At 41.1% G+C, this 15,654-nt stretch overlaps 1 protein-coding gene across 3 annotated transcripts; it reads right to left on the bottom strand.

Moving 5' to 3' along the window:
* Window positions 1–165: 165 nt before the first annotated feature.
* Window positions 166–13,140, bottom strand: LOC118360143 (probable E3 ubiquitin-protein ligase DTX3). Of its 3 annotated transcripts, XM_035739330.1 has the most exons (6): window positions 12,741–13,140; window positions 12,517–12,558; window positions 9,260–9,917; window positions 6,667–6,880; window positions 3,505–3,722; window positions 166–2,698 (listed from the first exon to the last, which is right to left on the bottom strand). In XM_035739330.1, exons 2-6 carry the CDS (start codon window positions 12,527–12,529, stop codon window positions 2,623–2,625), a joined length of 1,179 nt encoding a protein of 392 aa, XP_035595223.1. In that variant the 5' UTR covers window positions 12,530–12,558; window positions 12,741–13,140; the 3' UTR covers window positions 166–2,622. The 3 variants fall into 3 exon arrangements, with proteins under 3 accessions (XP_035595223.1, XP_035595224.1, XP_052338474.1); XM_035739331.2 differs by lacking the exons at window positions 12,517–12,558; window positions 12,741–13,140 and adding an exon at window positions 12,272–12,413; XM_052482514.1 differs by lacking the exons at window positions 12,517–12,558; window positions 12,741–13,140 and adding an exon at window positions 12,144–12,164.
* Window positions 13,141–15,654: the final 2,514 nt, after the last annotated feature.

A 15,654-nucleotide genomic window follows, 5' to 3' on the forward strand; every position in this document is an offset into this window, starting at 1 on the left:
GAACCAAGGAATAGGATATCTTCCTGAGGGTTGAGTTGTTACAACCATAAATAAAATAGTCTTGCTATAATATTGCAATATGGAGTGAAAAACATGTGATCATAAATGTCAGATTTGTACTGAGGCTATTTACATAATATGAAATCAATAATTAACACCACCATAAACAGAACATAACCTTTTTTATTCAAGTATTAAAATGTAAACCACATCATTGTTTAACATCAACAGACAAACACAAATGAACACAATTAGAAAAGCAAAATCTTTAACTTTTCACAATCAATTGGCAACACAATCCTTTTCAGTATTCAGTACCCCAACCCCCAGTTCACTTACATAGTTTACTGCATAGAAATATTTGCGTGGTAGCTTGATTTGAACTACTATTCCAGTCTCTCAAAGATATTCAAGTTGGTCCCTAAACAATAAAAATACAAAGAGATGGGGGAAAAGGCCAAGTCACAAATGGCACCCTATGTAGTGCACTACTTTTGCGATCATAAATAGGGTGCCATTTGGGTCGTAGCAAGGGATATTTAATGTATGGGCCAAGTAAATTCTTCCACATCATCCGAATGCAGACAAATAAGAGGTTAACACCGACTGGACTATATGCATATTCTTCTCATCAAAAGGAGGTTTATTTATAAATCACACACAGCTTGATCATATGAGTGAGACTACATTTTTGGACTACGTCGAGTGTTTATAACAAAGGTTACGTCAAATACACATCCGTTTCTATATTCTCAAACTTTAGAAAGGCAGACAAAGCACAAACATAATTCCTGCTGCGGCTGACCCTCCAAATAACAATTTGACAGTCTACTAAAGAATTGCTTATCATTCATTAGTATCAACATGCTACATTTTCTTCAAAACTTGAATAGAAGGCACGCTAACAATGAGAAATGTATCAAAACAAGGTAATTAAATAAATCACTGACAATACACCTATAAGGGACTGCAGTATTCTCCTTAACATTTTCATATTACAGGTACTTATTGTTAATCCTAGATTATCTTTTAAGACAAACTTTAATTACAGCAGATAGATACCTCTTTATTTATGAGACAAACATCTGGTCAGACAGGGCTGGCGTCCAAAATGGCACCCTATTCCCGACACAGTACACTACTTTTAACCAGTCCTATGGGTCCTTAATAGTGCACCACTTTTGACCAGAGCCCTATGGGCCCCTATCAGCACTCGTGCACTATATTGGGAATAGAGTGCCATTTCAGACACATAGTTAATTATTTCAGAGCCCTTTTGTCTTTGATTTGGTTTAAGTGGTTCGACATCTTGCCCTTCTCATTTGACATCATCGTGTAAATCTGGTCATTAGGAAACGAGGACCAATGACTGACTGGACATCAAACTGAACTGAACTCAAAGCAGTTCAAAACCTGGTTCCGTATTCATAAAAAGAGTCTCAAGAGTACGAGTGCTGATCTAGGATTAGGGTCCCTCATTTATTCATTATGATTTAAAAAAGGCCACACCTATCCTAGACCAGCACAAATAGAAAACCTTCCTATGTGAAGAAATCAAAGGAGAGGAAGATCAAAAGGGAAATGAAGGGCTCAAAGCAAATTGACATCAACTTCTAGCTTACCAGGCTATTAGCTTCAGGGCTGTTAACGACTAACACCTCCCCGATTTGCTCAGAGCACTATTCCAGACTAGTCTTCCCTGAAAAGGTAGCAGAGAACCATGATCATTCTAATGATATGCAGAGATCAACCAGGCCTCCACTGAACGACTGACCGACTCCCTTGGTCAAAGTGCCTGCGAGTGCTTTAGATTGCAACGTGTTTTAGAGAAATTAAATTATTTAGTTCGAAGCTTTCTATTGAAGCAGACAGTGCTATTCTGCCTGCCACCTATCTCAGATATGGTCTTTATACAAACTGTAAGTAACAGGTTATCACGGAAAATAATTAATAATAAAATCATTAAAGAATTATTCTACGAACGTACTGGAAAGACCACCAATAATGTGCGCTTGCAACTGGTAAATAAAGAACGTGTCCCCCAGCATGGAAATAAAGATATCAGGCAAAATAGACTTTTCTTTTACTTAGATTTCAAAATAATATTTAAGTACTTATTACTTATCAACTTATTAAATCCCTATATTATAACTGCTCGGATGAGTTCAGCAAAAAATGTCCTGCTATTGTCAACACCAGGTGAAAGGTAGAGGATTGTGTCACACAGAAAATCACATTGCTCTCACTTTTATGCTTTCTTCCACACAAAGTGCTGCTGGATTGAGCCTAACACAGGAACACAAGGGTGAAACCTAAATTCCACCGAAGACAAATTTTCACTTCCACTTAAGTTGAATGGTCTCCCATTGACATCAATGCATGATTAAATGAAAATTAAATTTAAGTGGAAGTTAGGATTTTCCACATAAAAGAGGTCATGGAGTGATACGAGAGTCTTGTAGTCCCGTTTCTGCTGTGGAGCTAAAAGCCCTGTCCCCTGTCGAATTCATCCACAGCCCTGCTGGGTCTAGGTCCAGGAGCCTGCAGCCTAGAAAACACCAGCAGCAGGACAGCTAGAGGTTCCTAGAATTCCTAGAATGGAACATTCTGAAATCTGGACGGTCAGTCCGCAGTGATGCCTTTCTCTCTGAGTTCCTCAGTCACTCTCACCAGGTAAGTGGGGTCTGGGTAGCCAAAGCTGCCAGGGGAGATGAAATAAAAACACCATTAGCATGTCATTGAGAGTTGTCATCGCAGGAACAGCTAGAGTGCCTTCTATGAGCAAATGGCCAACACAAATCATAATTGAACCTCTCACCACATGCTCAAAACATGGATAGCTTTCTTGTTCGGTCACATCTCATAAGACTAAAGCCATGTGATTCTATGTAACTTGTGAGTGATCGAGTGAAAGAAAGAGTTTGAGATACAGTGGGGCAAAAAAGTATTTAGTCAGCCACCAATTGTGCAAGTTCTCCCAATTAAAAAGATGTCTTGGCCATAGTGGAGTTTGGAGTGTGACTGTTTGAGGTTGTGGACAGGTGTCTTTTATACTGATAACAAGTTCAAACAGGTGCCATTAATACAGGTAACGAGTGGAGGACAGAGGAGCCTCTTAAAAAATAAGTTACAGGTTTGTGAGAGCCAGAAATCTTGTTTGTAGGTGACCAAATACTTCCACCATTTCCACCATAATTTGCGAATAAATTCATTTAAAAAATCCTACAATGTGATTTTCTGGATTTTTTCCCCCTCATTTTGTCTGTCATAGTTGAAGTGTACCTATGATGAAAATTACAGGCCTCATCTTTTTAAGTGGGAGAACTTGCACAATTGGTGGCTGACTAAATACTTTTTTGCCCCACCGTATACATACATTTATCACTAGATAATGTTTGAAATTTGTCAAAATAAAAAATACATTTTTTAAAAGCTACTGTCACATCTCACATCTTAGAAACACACTAAAATCTCCATTAGCCTTCAGTAAAGACGTTTCCATACCAGCGTGGTCCGCCCCATATGGCGGTTTTGTGGTGGATGTCATTCCAGGTAATGACGTTATGCATTCCCGTAGTCATGGAGGTCCCTATAGTGAAGATGAGGCGCTGCTCAAAGGCCCGGCGGAGCAGGCCCAGGACCCGGTTCCCCTCTGGGCTGTCTGGGAGGTAAGCCACGCGGTCCGTACCCGGGTAGCTTACACCAGGGTTAGGGTGCTCCGGCTGCATGACCCAGGCATAATTCAGAGGAAAGTTTGAAAAGAACAGGAACAATGCAGTAGTAGACAGAGCAGTCTATGACTGGGGTGGCTGGGGTCTTTGACAACTCTGTGCCAAAGGAAGGCCAAAAAGAACATTAAGGACCGTAGCCACCCGAGCCAAGATCGGTTTACTCTGCTACCATCTAGCAGACAGAGACGGTGCATCAGAGCCGGGACCAAGAGACCAGGCCATCAGACTGTTTAACAATTATCACTAGCCAGTTAACTGCCAGAAACTAAGCCCTGCATATTGAGACTAATGCCCCATGTACAGTGCATTCGGAAAAATATTCAGACCCATTCACTTTTCCCACATTTTAAGTTACAGCCGTAACCTAAAATGGAATAGTTTTTTATTTTTTTTTACCTCAACCTAAACACAATGCCCCATAATGACAAAGCAAAAACAGGTTTAGAAACATTTGCAAATGTATTTTTAAAACAAATTTAAAAAACTGAAATAGCACATTTACAAAAGTATTCAAACCCTTTACTCAGTACTTTGTAAAAGCACCATTACAGCCTTGAGTCTTCTTGTGTATGACGCTACAAGCTTGGCACACCTGAGTTTCTTCCATTCCTCTTTTCAGATCCTCTCAAGCTCTGTCAGGTTGGATGGGGAGTGTCGCTGCACAGCTATTTTCAGGTCTCTTCAGAGATGTTCCATCGGGTTCAAGTCCGGGCTCTGGTTGGGCCACTCAAGGACACTCAAGAGACTTGTCTCGAAGCCACTCCTGCGTTGTCTTCGCTGTGTGCTTAGGGTCATTGTCCTGTTGGAAGGTGAACCTTCACCCCAGTAGGAGGTCCTGAGAGCTCTGGAGCAGGTTTTCATCAAGGATTTCTGGAGGAAACCTGGCACCATCCCTACGGTAAAGCTGGTTGGTGGCAGCATCATGCTGTGATTTTCAGCGGCAGGGTTTGGGAGACTAGTCAGGATTGAGGGAAAGATGAAATGGAGCACAGCTCTCTGTGCACCGTTGCTGCCACCAACATGCTTTACCTTAGGGATGGTGCCAGGTTTCCTCCAGACGTGAAGCTTGGCATTCAGGCCAAAGAGTTCAATCTTGGTTTCATCAGACCAGATAATCTTGTTTGTCAAGGTCTGAGAGTCTTTAGGTGCCTTTTGGAAAACTCCAAGCAGGCTCTCATGTGCCTTTCACCGAGGAGTGGCTTCTGTCTGGCCACTACCATAAAGGCCTGATTAGTTGAGTGCTGCAGAGATGGTTGTCCTTCTGGAAGGTTCTCCCATCTCCACAGAGGAACTCTGGAGCTCTGTCAGTGACCATTGGGTTCTTAGTCACCTCCCTGACCGAGGCCCTTCTCCCCCGATTGCTCAGTTTGGCCGGGCGGGCAGCTCTAGGAAGAGTCTTGGTGGTTCCAAACTTCTTCCAATTTAGAATGATGGAGGCCACTATGTTCTTGGGGACCTTCAATGCTGCAGATTTGTTTTGGTACCTTTTCCCAGATCTGTGCCTCTACATTCCTGTCCCGGAGCTCTACGGACAATTCCTTTGAACTCATGGCTTGGTTTTTGCTCTGACATGCACTGTCAACTATGGGACTTCACATAGACAGGTGTGTGCCTTTCTAAATCATATCCAATCAATTGAATTTACCACAGGTGGACTGTTGTAGAAACATCAAGGATGATCCATGGAAATAGAATGCTCAATTTCGAGTCTCATAGCAAATGGCCTGAATACTTATATAAATCTATATATTTTTTTAAGGGGTCTGAATATTTTGCGAATGCGCTGTATATAGAGTAATTGAACACTGGTCACCTCATATTCTGTGTATGGGTCTTTGTATAAATAAAATGGGGCCATTGCGTGACATTGGAATCAATTTCAAAGTGGTTTGAAATAAAAAAAAAATTTCATGCAGTTACACACACACTTAGGGGAATAAAAGTAAATGTATGCAAAATGGCTCATAACTCTAGCTATACAACATAGACCTAAGACTATACATCCTTTAAGCACGGATCATACAGATAACTGGCTACAATAATTACATCTTTTCACCACCAAATGGTTGAAATGTCTGATTTTCAAGCTAGGCCTATTCCAGTACTTCATTTCTGAGCTCCAAATTCGAGTAGGCTACTTCAAGCTCCTTGTAGTTTAAAACTGCAGCTCTAACATGGAAAACAAAATTGATTTGTCAGGTTATTTCATTACCAGATCAAATTGTCAATAAACCCACTACGCTATGTAATTTGTCGTCATTGTATCCAGAATAATTAATAGGAATAGCGTTGGGTGTTTGCAATAGTCTATCCTACACAATTGCACACAGGAGACTGTGTCCAATCCTAGGCACAAAAACAAGTGGGAAAAAAATAACTCATTACCTTTTCTGTTAAATCTAACGAGACCCTGCTGTAAGTCAATCAAGACAACAGATAATCAACATCAATTCTCTAAGGATATTCGAGCCAATGTGGATTCAGGCACAATGGTCTTAACCTGCGTAATGACTGAGAAACCAAAATATTCTGGACACTCCTCACGAACAATTGACTCAAATTATGTCAATTAGCTTATCAAAAGCTTCGAAAGCCATGACATCATTTTCTGGAATATTCCAAGTTGTTTAAAGGCACGGTCAACTTGTATGTACAAAGTGTATGTAAAACTTCTGACCCACTGGAATTGTGATACAGTGAATTATAAGTGGAATAATCTGTCTATAAACAATTTTTGGAAAAATTACTTGTGTCATGCACAAAGTAGATGTCCTAACAGACTTCCCAAAACTATAATTTGTTAAATAGAAATTTGTGGCGTGGTAGAAAAACAAGTTTTAATGACTCCAACATAAGTGTATGTAAACTTCCGACTTCAACTGTTCCTCCTTGTGGTTTTTCTCATGAACGTGTTTCTTTTGTCATATATACTCACCGCCTGTAGACCAGGTGTGAAGCTATAGATGATGCAGATACACCCGTAGCCCTCGTGTCCCGACAACTCCAGATCTGGGTCCCTCTCCACCATCATAGTCCCGGAAGCCGGCTGATTCCCTATGAGCTGGCCGTACACCAGACGACACACCGGACATGCTCTCTTCACCTTGAAGGCCTGGTCCAGACATGACCGGCAGAATGTGTGGCCACACCTTGGGAGGAAGTGAGAGAGAATGGTTTTACTTTCAATTTGAAAACATTACATACACTGCATGGCCTAGAGTATGTGGATACCTGCTCGTCAAACATGGGCATTAATATTATGTTGGTCCCCACTTTGCTGCTAACAGCCTCCATTCTTCTGAGAAGGATTTTCACTACATGTTCAAACATTGCTACATCCATTCAGCCACAAGAGCATTAGTGAGATCGGGTGATCAGGCCTGACTCGCAGTCATCCCAAAGGTGTTTGATGGGGTTGAGGTCAGGGCTCTGTGCAGGCCAGTCAAGTTCTTCCACACTGATCCACAAACCATTTCTGTATGGACCTTGCTTTGTGCACGGGGGCATCGTCACACTGAAACTGGAAATGGCCTTCCCCAAACTGTTACCACAAAGTTGGAAGCATAGAAATGTCTAGAATGTCATGGTATGCTGTAGCGTTACGATTTCCCTTCACTGGAACTAAGGGACCTAGCCCGAACCATGAAAAACAGCTTCAGACCATTATTCCTCCTATGCCAAACTTTACTGTTGGCACTATGCATTTTTGGTCCTCCTGTAGCTCAGTTGGTAGAGCATGGCGCTTGTAACGCCAGGGTAGTGGGTTCGATTCCCGGGACCACCCATACGTAGAATGTATGCACACATGACTGTAAGTCGCTTTGGATAAAAGCGTCTGCTAAATGGCATATATTATTATTATTATATTATTTTTGCAGGTAGCGTTTTCCTGGCATCCGCCAAACCCAGATTCGTACGTCGGACTGCCAGAAGTGAAGCATGATTCACCACGCCAGAGAGCACGTTTCCGCTGCACGGTCTTATGTACACTCACAGGGCCCGACACACAAGGCATACTGATACTCCAAACCACAAACAATCCATTTGCTTACACACATAATATGCACATACATTTATACTAACTCTACACACAGTCATATGTGCTGCAGCTTCTCTGTTTATCATATACCCTGATGCCTAGTTACCGTACCCCTATACATATCTATCTCTATAGATGCAGTATGCCTGCACATTGTAAATATGGTACTGGAACTGACCCTATATTCTCCGATGCTTAGTTATTTTATACATTTCAAAATTATTATTATTATTTTTTACCTTTATTTAACTAGACAAGTCAGTCTTAGGGATAGGAGTCCCGTCAACGGGACAGTTGTAAATCATGCAGCGCCGTGTCTCACAATCGCAGATTTGAGAGAAACAACAAATGTCGGTACATAGAAGTGTCTAACATTGGCTGAGAGCTTAAATTCTTGTTAATATAACTGCACTGCCAAATTTACAGTAGCTATTACTGCAAAAAAATGCCATGCTATTGTTTGAGAGCTCCTAACAATAACACTTTTTTCACCGCGATAGGTTTGATAAATTCACCTCTGAAGGTGAAACGTGTAAATACGTGCTCTGATTTATCATCTAAAAGGGTCCCAGAGAGAACATAAAGTGTTGTTTTGTTAGATAACTTGGACAGCAATTATAAGAACATGGAGAGTTATGAAAACTAGGTGTTTTACAAATGTTGAACTTATAATATGGCTGCTAATACTAGAAAAACTAAATCAAAGTCCAAGTATAAAGATTTTACGATATTCTTGCTGAAAAATGTAATGTGAATGTTAATGTCTCCTTCACGATTTCCCCAAATGCACCTGGGTGACTTCACACTAAATGTCATGTAGTTCTCATACTACAAGTTATCCGTCTGAAACTATGCACATACACTGTTGCCATCTGGTGGACACCATCGGAATTACAACCAGAGTGATGGCTAGATTTGGAACCTTTCTGTTGCATTTCAAAGATGGTGGTAGAAGGGAAAAAAACTTTTGTTTTTTTCTTTGTATTTTCTTCTACCAGATCTATTGTGTTATATTCTCCTACATTCAATTCACATTTCCACAAACTTCAAAGTGTTTCCTTTCAAATTGTACCAAGAATATGCATATCCTTGCTTCAGGGCCTGAGCTACAGGCAGTTAGATTTGGGCATGTCATTTTATGTGAAAAAAAAATGGAAAAAAAAGGGGATATCCCTAAGAAGTATGAACAAATTCTTATTTACAATGACGGCCTACCCCGGCCAAACCCGGACGACGCTGGGCCAATTGTGGGCCACCTTATGGGACTCCCAATCACGGCCGGATGTGATGCAGCCTGGATTCAAACCAGGTACTGCAGTGCCTGCACTGCGATGCAGTGTCTTAGACCACTGTGCCACTCGGGAGCCCTACCATGTTATTTTTAGAATTACATTGTTATTGATTACTGCATTGTTGTGGTTAGAGCTTGCAAGAAAGGCATTTCACTGTACCTGTGCACATGACATAAACTTTAAATATGTAGCTATACCTCTCCAGCGTGGTCCTCTCCACCATGTCTCCCATGCAGATGGAACATGAGGTGTGGTCGTCCGCTTCACTCTGGGAGTGGCTATGAGAAGATGCCATCATACTGCAGTTGACTTCCATGTTGTCCTGCTTCCTCTGTCCTGATGCATTGTGGGACATGCAGTTCATGGAGTTGGAGAGGACAACACAGGCCTCATCCTCCGCAGGCTTCCTACACCTCTGTTGCTGCCTCTGAGAGCGTCTGGGCTGGGGAGGCTGAGGCGTTAGCAGGCTCCCCTCTCCATCCCCCTCCAGGACCCTCACCCCAACACAGGGCAGCACGGACCTCTTCCACTTAGGACCCCCCTCCTGTTTGCTCATCTCTTTCCGGGCACAGCGGCATAAGTCTATGAAGGACTTGCGCGTCTCATTGGAGATGGGTCCCCCCTCCATCATCCCTGGTCCTCCCCCAGAACGGGAGCCCTCTACAGGGCGTAGCCGCACTGCGCAGCAGCCTCCCCGCTCCCCTCTGCGGATAATGCCTGCGCTGAGGCCCTGCTTGTCCTGGAAGTCTATGAGCCAGGGCCGGCCGGCGGCGGCCAAGTAGTCCCACACTGCTTGGGACACCAGAACCTCGTCGCTACCCTGCCCCGCGCGCACACTCATTTCAACAGATGAAACTGCATAGGGAAACACAAGAGAGAAACCATTAGACACCAGTAGTGGTCGGTGACGTTTAAGATGAGGGAGGAAGATTTTTGTATTTTATTATGAGCATGGCCTTATTGCGATTATAGCATATTGGATGACTGTTATTCATATTCCATTCATCCTGCTCAATAAAACATTGATAGGTTTAAGCTACTACATGATACTCAAATTTTCCCTATGCCCATCATGACGCTGCTACAACCTAGCCTATGAATAAACGTTTACAACGTAGGTGCACAGGTTGAGAGAACATTATGAGTAATCAAGGTAACAGACCGACACATTCAATACCGCCTTGCAGACTCTTGCCTGCATCTAGCTGATCTAGGCCGTAATCATTAGTCCAACAGTTGCAAACGAGAGTTTCTATTGGACAAATTCAGGTATGTTTATCCAAGTTTCATTTGCTTCCGTTTAAGAAACAGATTTCAACAGAATTGGCAGAATGAACACACCCCTGATCATGAAAACAGTTCACTTTCATAGCATCCACATACAAACATGATAATTTTGCTCATATAATTCTCTCTCGCATCAAAGCTCTCTCCTCCTCTCACCTTTTCCCTTCGCTTGTGGACTTCATAGCACAACACATCAACTGCCTGTGTCCAGGCAAAAAAAACTTTCCAAGCCAAACCTTCATAACATAACCGCTACACACAGCCTACATAGTTGTCAACATATTAGCTAATATGATAATCAACATAGCTACTAGAACTAACGTGTTAGTAAACCTGCTACAATCATGCAGTAGAGTACAGTCAGCAAGCAGTTTAGCAGTTACACTGACAGGCAGGCCCCAGTGGCAATAAATTAATAAAACCAAAAGCTTACCTTGACTTGGAAGAGTTCCAATGTTGTATAGCCATACCCAGCTAGCTAACATAGTTTAGCCTACTCAAAACAGAGAGGGGTGCTATCTAGCTGCATTCGCTAGCTAAGAGAAAGTGAAAAATAAATACTACAAAATATAGCTCTCTCCCTGTCGTTCATTTTTAAAGAAATTCATTTGTTCAAAACTGTAAAACTATTGCCTTTCACTCTCTTTGAGTCACATTTTATGCACTGCAATGATAGCAAGCTGTAGCTTATGCTTTTAGAACTACATTTAAACTCTGATCCTTTGACTGAGTAAACAACATATATTAATGCTGCAAGTGCTCTGACAGGTCGGAGGACGTCCTCCAACCTGAGTTTTCATTATTGCTGTCCAAGTCTATGGAAGGGGGTGAGAACCATGAGCTTCCTAGATTTTGTATTGAAGTCAATGTACCCAGAGGAGGACTTAAACTAACTGTCCTCAGGCTACACCATGGTGCTGACCCACAGAGTGCTGTTTAAGCTACTGTAGACCTTTGCAAAACAGTGTGTTTTAATAAATTATTTGGTGAATATATTTAGTAGTTTTATATAAAAAGTATAACTAATGTTTCACTATTTCAAAAAAGCCATGAAATGGCTGTTAGTCACATATTCAAGCCATTAAAGGAAAAGGTGTAATGTTAAACTTATTACACCGGGACGAGACTGTACTGTAAACAGAGAATTGAACCCGTAATCCGTTGCACGTGCCATGCTCTACTAACTGAGCCATACAGGACCAACAACGTTTCTAATATTATGTAATTCTCTTATTTCAGGCAATCCCAATATACTCTGATCTGTATACATTTTTGAAAAGCTGAGCTAAAATTAAACTGCACAGGAAACACCAAGAGGGGGGACATACAGCCACCTCATAATCAATTAGTGTCTTGTGTTTAAGGCAAGCCACTTGTGAAACAAAAACATGTCACGTGAAATAGGCAACATCAGGCAACATCCTTAATAGGCAACGTCAGATTTAAATGAACATAATTAGGGAGTTTGGCTAATCCCATATTCTGAAATTACTAATTTCAGTTCAGAAAACTTTAAATGAACACAATGTAATTGACTCCTTCCTTAATCTCAACCATAACAGTGTAACAATGCACTGTTTACTAGCCTACCATGACAATAATGTCAAATTAATGAGATGAGAACACCACGACTAGACTACATATACACGGTTTCCATTCGGTGCTCGAATGGACTGTTACAACAATAACAAAAAGCATGCAGCCAGGTTAAAATGTTGACTTGTGGATGTTCTTTGAACCAAAAACCGATTAAATCACTTATTTCTGCTGGTACATCGTTGCTACTCGGCCTACCGGTATGTTGCGTGAGGCAATGAAAGCTAGGTGTATGCACCGCAATACAGACAGAACGTTCGAATATCGCTAGTCTTAAACCACTACAAATAACAACTGTGAAATATGTCTGTTTTTGCGAGTGCTACCATTCCGCTTGAGGTTGTATGTTTGGTGTCAGTGGTCGCAGGACAAGTCAAAGCTACAACACGCTGGCTGGTAGTATCGCGGCAGTGCTGAAATGGACGTATCAGCTGTTCTGAAATGCAGACTGAGTAAACAAAGGAAACTGAGGCTAGCTAAACCCGATCTTCTATCAACATGTTTGATTGTGTGCAACATTTGATCTCTGACAGTCATATGAAACAATTATAAATATTTATTAGATAGTTACCTTGTGATCCCATATATTCCCTTCAATCGAGAAAATATCCCCCTGTTGAACATGAAGAGAAAAACTGAAGTAGTACAAAACGTGACACGTCAGATTACTAGACAAATATTCGCTGACATTCGAGTTGCGCAACTTGGAACCCGACGAATCTGTTCAAATTCCAAAGTGGAACGTCCATAATCAATTTACTAAATTAGATTGCGGTGTGGGGTGAACCGTCTCACCTTTTGCGGTAGCTGTCGGATGGGGTTTAGATTACGGAACTAGCTAAAACATATATGGACATGGCCTGAAAATCGTGTGCTGCAGTGGATATGTTGATTACACGTATTTTGTAGTCAATATATACTTAGTATCCATTTGAATTTATCCGTAACGTAAGCTAACAATTAATCGAGTCCCCTTCTCCATCCTCGAGGTTGTCTTCCTCTTTCCACGTCCTTGAGACACAGCCTAATACAAAATCAACCCCTACTTACATCATACACATTCTGAACTTTCACATAACCACGTTAGCTGTTTCATTATTATGACAACCGCGTACTCAAGAATATACGTATGGAAATAGTTTGTACTTTCAAGCCATGTCCAACAGTTTAATGACGAGAGACAACCGAAAGCAGGAAGTTCGTCATAGAACACTCCGTGATTGGTTAAAAATTGTTGGCAAGGAATTGGGGAGACTCAAGCATCTTCATTAGCAATCCATGGCAATCTACAGACAGAACTATTACCTTAGTGAAACGACCTATTTAACCTTGTTCCCAACATTTTCCCTAACATGCCACTATGCAAATGTAATGCCATTAGGAACTCTAACATGTAATCCATATTGCTTATATCTATAATAAAATTAACAGACATTTACCTCTATTCCTCAGCCACAATATCTATATACCTCAGCCCACATACCCACATACCCACACACCTAAACCCCATTATCCACACACCTCAAATCCATTACTCAAACCCCCATGTCCTAACCCTAACACCCATATGCCAATAGCCTAATATTGATACAATCAAGTACCAATACACCCATGTCTTAGCCCTAAATGCCCTATTTGTTACTCATAGACCCAGTTCCTTCGCCAATACATCTCATATCTGTTACTTGCCTATCCCAGCCCTGTTACCCACTTTCCTTAGGCCTGCATTCCCCAAATCACCAATAGTAACCTATATCCAGCTATTCACTAGACACCCCAATGCTGTTATTTGCATATGTTAGTCCTGTGATCTCTGACATGTATACATTCATAATTTCTGAGTACAGTGGTATAATAACACATGTGACCCAGCCCCATTGGTTTATACTTCCTGCTTTAGTTTTTACTTGTAAGCAAAAATCAGGAGGATAGAATTATGATCAGATTTGGTCAAATGGAGGGCGGGGGAGTGCTTTGTATGCATCTCTGTGAGTGGAGTAAAGGTGGTCTAGAGTTTTTTTTCCTCTGGTTGGACATGTGACATGCTGGTAGAAATTATGTAAAAGGAATTTGACGTTTGCCTGCATTAAAGTCCCAGGGCCACTAGGAGCGCCTCTTCTGGATGAGCATTTTCTTGTTTGCTTATGCCTGGCCTTATACAGCTGGTTGAGTCCGGTCTTCATGCCAGCATTGGATTGTGGTGGTAAATAGATGGCTGTGAATAATATAGATGAGACTCTCTTGGTATAGAACTCTCTTGGTAGATAGTGTGGTCAGTGTGGTCTACAGCTTATCATAAGGTACTCTACTTCAGGCGAGCAATACCTTGAGACTTATATTAGATAATATTATATTATTAGAAATCGCGCACCAGCTGTTATTGACAAATAGACACACACCCCCACCCCTCATCTTACCAGACGTAACTTCTCTGTCCTGCTGGTGCATGGAAAATCCCGCCAGCTCTATATTCGTTGTTCAGCCACGACTTAGTGAAACATAAGATATTACCATTTTTAATGTACCGTTGGTAGGATAATCTTGATCGTAGGCCATCGATTTATTTTCCAATGATTGCACGTTGGCCAATAAAATGGCTGGCAGTAGGAGTTTACTTGCTCGCCTACACATTTTTAGAAGGCAGCCCGACCTCTGCCCCCCTTTTCTCCGTCTTTTCTTCACGCAAATGACAGAGATTTGGGCCTGTTCCCGAAAAAGCAATATATTCTTCGGGACGACTCGTCGGACCCGTTAAAGGAAAAATCTTCTTCCTGTTCAAGGTCAGTAATCCAGAAATTCTTCTCGGTCATAAGAAACGGTAGCAACAACATTATGTACAAAATAAGTTTAAAAAAAAGTTACAAACAACGCAAAAAAACGAACAAAATAGCACAGTTGGTTAGGAGCACGTAAAACATATATTATATATATATATATATATATATATATATACACTCTCTATTATATATCTATATATATATATATATATATATATATATATATATATATATATATATATATACACAATATTACCATTTTATAAATGGTAAATTGTGTTATATAATTATATTTTGCAACCCCACTCCGTTTACCCAAGATTAATGGTTTTGACCTCTAAAGTTTTGCTTCACTACACGCTCCACTGCTTTAATTGGTGCAGCTAGAAACCACAAGTCCTTTAATGAAATAGCACACCGTGAAAAGAAAATTCAAGTAACATTTATTGTGCTGTTGTTACATGTCATTTGCGGCATGCATCATGAGCAAAGTCGTTGTAACCTATAATTTCACTTCCCCTGTGAGAACTATGAGCACAGGACTTGGCTTTATTGTACCGCAGCCGAATAGCCTGCCAACCTACCAAAGCTTGCACAGTGTCCATTACAGTGTAGAAGAACTAGTTTCTAGCCCAAACCGTTCAAAATTTACCCATATTATCAGAGCTTCATCTTATTCTTTCTATTTCTATGGCGGATTTGAGTCCGCAATTTATGGAAAATGCCAAAACATTGGAGATAACAATCAATGGGGAAGTCAAATATACTGGTTTCCGCTATCCAACTATGGCTAAGTTTTCCCCTTAATGCTTATGACAAATCCAGCTCCAGAACCAGCCATAGCCTAGACATCTGGCAAATATTTTGTATACGGTGTAGTAAAAAATAAAAAACAGCAACAGATAGTGTTAAATAGCAAGATAAGGTTAGCA

This window comes from Oncorhynchus keta, chromosome 27 (assembly GCF_023373465.1).
Source record: "Oncorhynchus keta strain PuntledgeMale-10-30-2019 chromosome 27, Oket_V2, whole genome shotgun sequence".
NCBI classification, from domain to species: domain Eukaryota; kingdom Metazoa; phylum Chordata; class Actinopteri; order Salmoniformes; family Salmonidae; genus Oncorhynchus; species Oncorhynchus keta.

What these genes read in the sequence shown, in the direction of transcription:
- LOC118360143 (XM_035739330.1), bottom strand. An exon ending in GAGAGGACCACGCTGGAGAG is followed by an intron (nt 6,881 to 9,259) that starts GTATAGCTACAT and finishes CTTCCTCCCAAG; the next exon opens with GTGTGGCCACACATTCTGCC. An exon ending in ATATGGGGCGGACCACGCTG is followed by an intron (nt 2,699 to 3,504) that starts GTATGGAAACGT and finishes CTCCCCTGGCAG; the next exon opens with CTTTGGCTACCCAGACCCCA.